Here is a 9,441-nt window from a genome sequence, read left to right on the forward strand (position 1 = left end):
GTTTTGGCCAACTTAAACATTTTAGTTTTCAAAACTGTATTAGGTGCAAGTAGCTCAGGTTTATACCTTTAAAATGACTACTTGCACACCTCCATATGATTTTTCTACAATTTATGGTGATTTAAAAAAAAACTACCTATCATCTCAAGAGCAAATCCGGACCAGTCTGTGATTATGGACTTTTTCACACAAGTTGGAGGTCATTAAAAATTATAATAAAATTTATGAACAAACTAGACTCATTTCCCAAACTCTCAGAATTTACGGATTTTGGTTTTCACCTTTGATGATTTTTCTATAAATTTTCTAAGAACAGTAATAGAAATGTTAATACTAGAAAAATGCTATCAATTTCTTTTGCACCTTGTAACTTGTTGAACAAGGTGTGTATCATTATGTGAATATATGTTTTTACGTTACATGTCATTTCGTCTTGGTGTATTGGCGTTCATCAGAAAACAAATGGATTTTTACCTTCATAGTATGGTAATCAATTAGTTGTTATATTGCATGTTATTTCACTTTAGAAAAAGGTATATATATATATACATATCGGTAAACAAAAGGGTTTTTACCTTCACAAATACAGTAGTTAACCATAGTAAACAAAGTTATAACTATTACATTTAAACGTTTTGATAAACTATAATAAGTATGGTTTATGTTTCCATTAACACAACAAACACATTTCGAAAGGTTTTATTCCCACAAAAAAAGGTTTTACACTCACGCACACCACACGTAAACCTGTTAACTTAAATTGTGAGATATTCTTATCAGTACTCCTAGAGTACGAGTTAAAATTCCTGGTAGTTATAACCAGAGTCTCTTGTAGGGAGAACGTGATAGTTGTGTATAGATCTATATTGGGTTTGACACCCCACACCTTGCTGCTAGCTACAGTAGGACCTGCAGGTCTACGGGTGACAAGTGTCATATCAGTTTTCGACGCCTGAGAAACGTCGTGGCAGGTTCATTCAGTCATAGTATGGTTATAGCGACTCACATAGGGAGTTAATAACACATAAAGTTTACGAGGATTTTTATAAATCAAAAGAGGTTTTATGTCAATTTAAAATCACTTTTTATATCAATAAGTACGGATATTACTGTACACTTTCGGTCTTGGTATTTAAGACTACACATCATTCATTACGGGATTTTTCCTCAAATCAAAAAGGGTTTTATGCCGATTTAAAACCACTTTTATATCTTTAAGTATGACAAATACTTGTTTATTCTTGGTCCTGGGATTTAGGACCACATAACTCTTATAAGGAAAATATTGGATTTTTCTTGGTAACACACAACACATTACAAAGAACGGTTTCCAAACTCATTATCTAAAAAGCTTATGAACTCACCAACTTAATTGTTGACACTTTTCAAAACTACTTGTATTCTCAGGAAGTCAACGAAACCAAGTAACCACAAGCTTTTGAGGATGGAACGCTACGGCGTTGAACAACTATTTTTATATCATGTCGTGATCAATCATTGAAATATGTAATACTTGAAACCATGTAATTCTTTTCTGATTATATTTATGATTGGTTGTATTTACTTTGAGCACTATTATACTCGTTGTTGTGATACTATACATGAAGTCCTCCACCCCCGGACGTTTCCGCCATCCTTGGTTTGGGGGTGTGACAGAAAATTGGTCCAACTCGGAAATTTTAAATTTTTTTTTAGAAAAAATCTATAACTGTTATTGATATTTATCTATTCTGTTATAAATTTTAATAAACTTGTGATATTTGTTATATATATATATATATATATATATATATATATATATATATATATATATATATATATATATTAGTTTCATATAATTTATCCAATCCAAGTATTCCCTGAGTACTTCCCGCCTAGATCAAATACTCATTACTTGCTAGTCGGCTGCATTGGGAACGCTTAACGAGTTTTGTAACATTGGTTTTTATCACGACCTAAAGAATGTATTTGAAACATAGCCCCTTTGGCTATCATATTTGATAGAGCCAACTCCGTTAAAATGGTCATTCAAGTTGTGTTCCCAAACGCATATCACAGAGCCAACTCCATTGAAATCGTCATTCAAGTTGTGTTCCCAAACGCATATCACAGACTCTGTTGTTGACATTTGTTTACGAATATGTGAGCAAAGTTCATCAAACAAGACAGGGTCGTAATTTTCTTTTAGGAGGCATGCAAAGCTTACCGACAATTTATTTTAAAAATAGTTTGGGTAGGCTATGACGTGCTCTATCTGATGATGGTTGTACAAGGACAATAGTAGCAGTAACCATAAATGGGCAATGCCGTGTTTTCATGTGGTTCTTTATGATTTAATGACATCAAACAGCACCTAGTCCATCAATGTGTTATCAAAAGATGCACGGAAACTACCAATAACAATGTTGATTGACTTTTTTCGAGCAACATTGCAATAATGGTGGTACCAACGACATAATGTTGCATGTATTTAAATAAATCATAGTACTTTCAATTTATTTTACCATAATTTATTGTGCATGACAATATGTTTGTATGCTTTTATAGTGCAAAGTGGAAGACATGTTACTGTTTATACCGAGAAAGTTATCAATAGAAGGATTAATAAATCATTAAGTTTCTAGGTATACCAAATTAATCAAAGTAGATATAAAGTGACTAACCAAATGAAAAACAATATAGTCAACTTATAACACCAGTCATGTACATATAGGAAATGGAAATTGTCGAGTATACCGTGTTCTCATGTTATGGAAACTTTCAAGGAACTGAGATATAAACACTGTTATAAATGGGTCCAACGGTACTTCATAGTGGAAATGTATCGAGGAACATATAGAGAAATGGTGTTTCCTGTGCACAGGTGAATATGAACAATCGGATGAAATGATGGTTGTATTACCACCATTGATGGAAAAACGACAAGTCGAGCATCCACGAAGCCATAACCGTATACCATCCCAAGGTGAAGGTTTAATTTAGAAAAAATGCATTCGTTGCTAAAAGATCGGCCACATAAGTATAAATTGTGACTCTATATATCCAGCAAATTCAATAAAAACTAAATTATCAAGTAAGACTAAATCAAGTGTCAAAAGTAAGGGTAAGTCAAAGGCTATGTCTAATGTCAAAGTTAGACAAAAAATAATCAAGAATGTGATATTGTTGATCTAAAAAACACGTAGTCATGTTTCTACCAACTTTGTAACTTCTAAAATAAAATCAAACATCTTGTTCGGTCAAACATACTTGTTTATATTACAACAACAAAACAAAATTGTCTTAAACAAACTCAAAAGCCACAAAATCAGAAAGGTAAGTTTGTTGTGTCTATGCATGCCCAACTATTAGCCCACCACAAAGCAGCATGCTCCTGCTGACTAGGTTGTAAGATCTCGATGGGGGGATGATGCATAAATTAATAAATATTGGTTCATGATATCATATTCTCTCATAGCAAGTTATAGATTAAAAAGTAAACTAAGATGCATACCCTTTTAAAGTTAAACACATGTGCACAATCTTCCAATAGTAAACGTCTTAGCCTCATTTATGTAGTTGTCCGAGAGATCACACCCGCTCTGGAGGTACCAACCATCATATTGTTCAAAAACGGCTCCATGAACCAAATCTAAAAAATTAAGATGTCAAACAACTACACACATCGACACTTCAATTCTTGCATCGAAATAGGATGCCCTAAAGAGTGTCGCACGTACATGGGTGTGTAAATGGGCCATTATTTCCATGTCTAGTTCCAGTTTAGAGGTTGTAGTTACAATCGCATCATATGTGTTATCATGCTACAATGGAACAAATTAGAATTAGCCCATTGATGCGTGTTCAGGACTAATATTTCAGTTTTTCTAATAGAATTATAGAATTTCGGACTGGACAACGTTCCAAATATATTCTGGACTCTATATCTATATTCTGGAATAATTCTACGAGTTCCAGAGTAGATCTATGTATTTTGGAACAGTTCTACACATTTTAGAGATATTTATAACTATTTTTCTATGGTTTTAGTAGTCCTATTAATCACATATAATTATACAATAAACATAACAACCATTAAAAACGAAAGAAAACAATTTATTCCAATTAATCATTTAGTCATAGAAAAAACACTTCAACTTTATTTTGAATATATAATCACATATAGTAACATATAATCAAACAAAAAATCAATACATGCCCACAAATGTTGGAACTCTTCACTGCTAGAAGACATAATTCGAATTTGAGTAGTCTGAAAAGAGATTGGAGAAAGTCTAAAATGAAGTCCGAAACATAGTCTAAAATAGGTGTTGTGGACAATACATGGTATAGATATAGGAATGACCACAACACCGGGTCAAATCATTTACCCCATTTGCCTGTTTTGTAGTTAGGGTTTGAAATGTAGGCATTCCGGTTTAAAACCTCATTTTCCAAAAACAAAAATTAATAAAAATAACAGTTGTTTTTTAAAAAGTAGAATACAAAAATGGTTTAGATCATTCAATTTCCCTAAATAAAAAATTTCCTTGAAAAATAACACTCGTGCCTTACTGCACAAGGCGTGTTTTTTAGAACCATGCCAAAACCAAGTTACACTTAATCCCTGAATCATAAACTTTACTTTTACATTAAATCTTTTACCAAGTACCAATCATTATTAAAATCCTCTATAATGAGAAAAAAAAAATAAGTTTCAAAAATAATAAAGTGTTAGATGTAGTTAACTTAGAAAAAGAACGAGATAAAAAAAAATAACAAAAATACTATTATGAGTATCAACTCCATTATTAATTATTTATCATAGATAATCAGACTGCTAGAAAATACCTTCAAACCTAAAGGTGCTTTCTTCAGCCCAAAAAAGCAAAAGTAGAATAGAACCTACCAAAAGGACTTATGCACACATCAAACTGTGCATAAACTATTCAACAATATCCAAAAAAAAAACACCCAATTTGTCAAAAACAGATTTGCATATGAAGCCATGATGATTTTTGGGAGCTTTATCTACACAAGTTCTTGAAGAAAATCAACTAGAAACAAATAACCAAGTCCAAGCTTCAGAAGAAAATGGATTCATTTGATTGTTTTACACATTCAGTGCCAATTTCTGAGCAGCAAGTGCTTCAGCCTCAAGTGTAGGCTCCCACAGGAGAGTAGTTTCTGCAAGTAATCCAGTCACTGTGTATGGATCCATGTTTGATGCTGGACGCCTATCTTCCAAATAACCTACACACAACAAACCATTAAAAAAAAAACATTCATTAAGTGCTTCTCAATTTAGTATTGACTTAATACAGAAAGAACAACTTAATAAAGAAGATTGAGTAAAATTATATTTTACCTTTGCCTGCCTTCTCAGTGTCACGCCCCACACGGATTGAGCAACCACGGTTAGCAACACCCTGCAAGATAACATTTAAAAGCATGAATTTTTATTGGTTTTATATTTTTTGAATTTGGTATTAAATATATATATATTTTTTTTTATGTTTTTAGATACCCATGAAAATGTGTTGATGCTGGCAGTTTCGTGTTTTCCTGTCAATCTTCTTTCATTTCCTTCACCGTAAGCACTGATGTGGTCTGCGTGGCGAAGGGAAAGGTTCAGAATTGCCTTTTTGATTACTTCGAATCCACCTTCTTCTCTCATGCTTAATGTGCTGTAAAAAAATTAAAAGAAAATGTATGTGAATTTTAATGTAAGAAAAATGGAATCAAGGAAGGAATGGAATGGTCCATTCCTTTCCATCCAACCAAAAATAAAATAAACAAGTACCTGTAGTTAGTGTGGCATCCTGCTCCATTCCAGTCTCCCTATCAACATTTAAAAAAACAAAGGTAAATTAAAATTAAAATATATGATAAAAAAGTCAACACTCAACACACAAAAACTCGATTACTGATTACCTCAATTGGCTTAGGGTCAAGTGTCAAAACAACACCAGCTTGTTCAGTAATTCTCTGTTAAAAAAAAAAAAGAATATTCAAGAAAGAGTATCGGTTTAGTTATTTTTTATTTCTTCCAACAACCCCTGAGCTGGCTCACACTGTCTTTCCATACAGTATCATGTAAGATGTAAATCAGGTACAGCGGGCCCATTAGGTGTCTGACAAGAAGCCCAAACCACATTGGAATTAAAACTCCAACAATGCGGGTGCTAAGACTAAAACCCTAATGATTATGAAATGACGGAATTGCCCTTTTATTGGTGGAAATGGAATGGAGATGTTTTATTTTACCTCAAGGAGGTATCGGGCACACCAGATATGGTCACCGGCTTCGATTCCAACGCTGGGACCCACTTGGAATTCCCACTGTGAAACACAATTTGTGAGATAAAAATTTTGTTTTTATAAAAAATATTTTAAATAATAAAGAAAATGAGTAGAAAAAAAAAGAACCTGTCCTGGCATGACTTCACCATTGGTTCCACTGATGTTGATTCCAGCGTATAAACAAGCCTTGTAATGTGCATCAGATATGTCCCTTCCAAATGACTTATCTGCCCCCGCACCACAGTAGTATGGACCCTATGAATTGGAAAAATGAAATCAATTAAACAAAACTGATTTCCATGGAATCTGCTTAACCGGAATCGGAAAAGGAATGGAATGGTTGATTCCAGTACAATAGAAAGAAAGAAAACAAAAAGTTGTTTGATCTTTTTGGAGGAATAGAATGTTCCCTTCTTAAAGGAATGTGATTCCTTCCATCCTACAGAGTTTTTTTTTTATTCCATCATGGAATGGAATCAAAAGTTGTAATGACTCATTGATCATTCCATTATCTTATTTGGCTTTTAGTCATTTTTATTCTGTGTAACTTTTACATATAATATAAAAAAGTCACATAAGAATTTTTTCCATTCATAAAGGTCAACCAAAATGACAAATGAAGGTAATGACTCATTCCATTATCTTTGCTTATTATATTACCATGTTCATTCCATTCCTTTGTCACTCATTCCATTCCATATTTCCATCCAACCAAACAGACAAAAAGTTAAGAAAAGAAAGATGATGATGATGATTATATTTATACCTGAGGACCAGGGTACCCTCCAACAGGCCAACCCAAAGGCCACTTCACATCTTGTTGAAGCAAAGTGTACTCTTGCTCAATTCCAAACCTTAAAAAGCAAAATAATTAAAATTTCATGAAAAAAAAAAATTAAATTTTCACTCAAAAAACCTACCAGGGAACTTGTGCTACAACTTTAGGATCACTGAAAATCTCAGCAGCCTTTGCACGTTTGTTTGTAGGGATAGGAACTCCTTGTGGAGTGTATGTATCACAGATTACCTTTCAAAAATATAAAACAAAATAGTAAATAAATTTTTAAGAAAATAACAATTTTTCAAAATATTAAGAAAAAAGTTACAAACTTGAAACTATAATATTGTAATAAACTCACCAAGATGTTGTTGCCACCACGGAAAGGGTCCTTAAAGATCGCCTGAGGGCTACAAAAATAAAATTATAATTATAATTAATTCAAGTAAAATGAAATTTGTTAATTTTTTTTTTATTTATTAAAATTGGACTTACTATAAGATAACTTCACTGTCTTCTCCTGGTGCTTGTCCAGTACTTGATCCATCATAATTCCACTTTGGAAGCTCAGAAGGATGCTCCACTGGTTTCGAGAGTGTCTAAAAAAGAAACAATTTAAAAATATAACCTTTTTAATTTATTTTCTTAAACTATTTAAAAAAATAATTAAAGTAATCAAAAGTCAACATACCCTTGACTTGCTGCGCACATCTGTTCCTGAACCTCCAATCCTGTTTCAAAACATCAAAAAAAAAATGAAATTGGAATCTGTCATGTTTTTGGTTACAAAAAAATGAAATAAACAAGTCATTTTGGGTTTTATATAATTGTGTTTTACAAAGGGAATAGGAAAGTACCAAATGTATTCAGCAATGATCTTATCAGTGTAAGGAGTAACATCCAAGTTTAGTAAATCCTCAACCCTGTTAATAGTTCCACTTGATGAAGCACAAATTCTAAATTTTGTGGAGCTTTTAAATGCTCCTTTCTTGCTTTGCTTAAATGACACAGAGTTCCACATTTTTGAGGTCATTGAGCTTGTTTCCATTGCATTCTTTGTTAACCTTGTTTGCCATTGCACTGAAGGAGCCAAACACTGAGCCATTTTCACCTAATCATTTCAATTCCATTCAACAAAAACATAAAAAAATGTCAATGAAAACATAAAAACTCAATAACAACACAAAAAGTCAACAATGTAGTGTAAGTTCTTTTGATCATTGTAAGGAAACTGTATGCATTGACTGATCTACAGTCAAAATTTTCTTATACTGTAAAAAGTAAAAAGTGAAAAGGTGAAAAAGGTGAAAAGATTTTATGGATCTGTCATTGTTTGTATGTATATGATTTTAGAGTTAAGATGCAAAAAAACATCAACATACTTTTGTAATCTGTTTATTGTAACATTTTATTTTCATTTATTCTTGTTGTACTTGGAAAATTTAATTTAGCAAAACTTTTTAATATGGGCCACTCATCAGTCACCACTATTAAAAACTTATTGGTTTCCTTAAACTATATTTGTCATTTGTTTATGACATACTTTAGCCTCCTCTTTCTATTAAGCATGATCCAAGATTCTTGTAATGGGGTTAGTTTACTCAAAGACTTTGTCTTTCATTTCTTTCTATAATCTTTTATTCGTAAAGGGTATCAGATTCAAAACACAAAAGTCAGTATATAAATAAATAAATAAGATGCTTAGTGATGCAATCATGCTTATAATATATGTACGATCAATTATTGATTATCGAAGAAAAGGAAATGTTGACCAGGGAGGGGTAGTTTGGTCATTTGCTTCTCAGCACATGGAGAACCAGTGGAAGGATCTAGATTGGCGAGAAAGAAAGAATTGTTTATGTCAAAAATGGATTAATGGCGAACAGATCTACAAGTGTCTGGTCTTCTTTTCGCAGACAAATAATGGCCAATATCGGATGTTCACTTGGCAGTCAAATAGTAAAAATCCAGAAAATCGTCGCCAAATGTAAATAAAATGTATACAAATCAACAAGGAAAAAAACCAATCGATGATGTTCACTTGGCATTCAGATAGTCAAAATCGAGAAAATGATCGCCAAATGTAAACAAAACGCATACAAATCAACAAGGAACAAAAGGAAGACATAAAAATACAAAGCTACCCCAAGGGCAATGGAGTTCGATTCCCGTTACAAAAAGGAAAAGCTCCGATTCCGATCAAAATACAGAAAAGAAGCAATGTAGGGGATGCAAACATACCGGAAAAGCAGTCGGGAAGTGGTGGGGGAAAGAGAAAACTGGAAGTTGTAGAGTGGGTGTTGAAAGGGTTATTTATTTATAATTTATAATAAAAACAAAACAAACAAAATATGGTGATTGGCCTTTCCTTATGAGATAGG

General features: G+C 32.7%; 1 protein-coding gene across 1 annotated transcript; it reads right to left on the minus strand.

The window, feature by feature from the left end:
• Nucleotides 1-4,745: 4,745 nt before the first annotated feature.
• LOC145053395 (glutamine synthetase, chloroplastic) lies at nucleotides 4,746-9,441 on the minus strand. The gene is made up of 14 exons (XM_079001431.1): nucleotides 9,302-9,441; nucleotides 7,918-8,171; nucleotides 7,752-7,791; nucleotides 7,556-7,659; nucleotides 7,422-7,470; nucleotides 7,203-7,309; nucleotides 7,049-7,136; nucleotides 6,409-6,537; nucleotides 6,247-6,321; nucleotides 5,914-5,967; nucleotides 5,783-5,820; nucleotides 5,507-5,666; nucleotides 5,348-5,408; nucleotides 4,746-5,232 (listed from the first exon to the last, which is right to left on the minus strand). Exons 2-14 carry the CDS (start codon nucleotides 8,163-8,165, stop codon nucleotides 5,093-5,095), a joined length of 1,293 nt encoding a protein of 430 aa, XP_078857557.1. The 5' UTR covers nucleotides 8,166-8,171; nucleotides 9,302-9,441; the 3' UTR covers nucleotides 4,746-5,092.

This window comes from Lactuca serriola, chromosome 5 (assembly GCF_051521515.1).
Source record: "Lactuca serriola cultivar US96UC23 chromosome 5, Lser_US96UC23_V15, whole genome shotgun sequence".
NCBI lineage: Eukaryota > Viridiplantae > Streptophyta > Magnoliopsida > Asterales > Asteraceae > Lactuca > Lactuca serriola.

What these genes read in the sequence shown, in the direction of transcription:
- LOC145053395 (XM_079001431.1), bottom strand. Translation starts at nt 8,165, where the DNA reads ATGGCTCAGTGTTTGGCTCCTTCAGTGCAATGGCAAACAAGGTTAACA. An exon ending in GTTGTAGCACAAGTTCCCTG is followed by an intron (nt 7,137 to 7,202) that starts GTAGGTTTTTTG and finishes TTGCTTTTTAAG; the next exon opens with GTTTGGAATTGAGCAAGAGT. An exon ending in GCATCAACACATTTTCATGG is followed by an intron (nt 5,409 to 5,506) that starts GTATCTAAAAAC and finishes GTTATCTTGCAG; the next exon opens with GGTGTTGCTAACCGTGGTTG.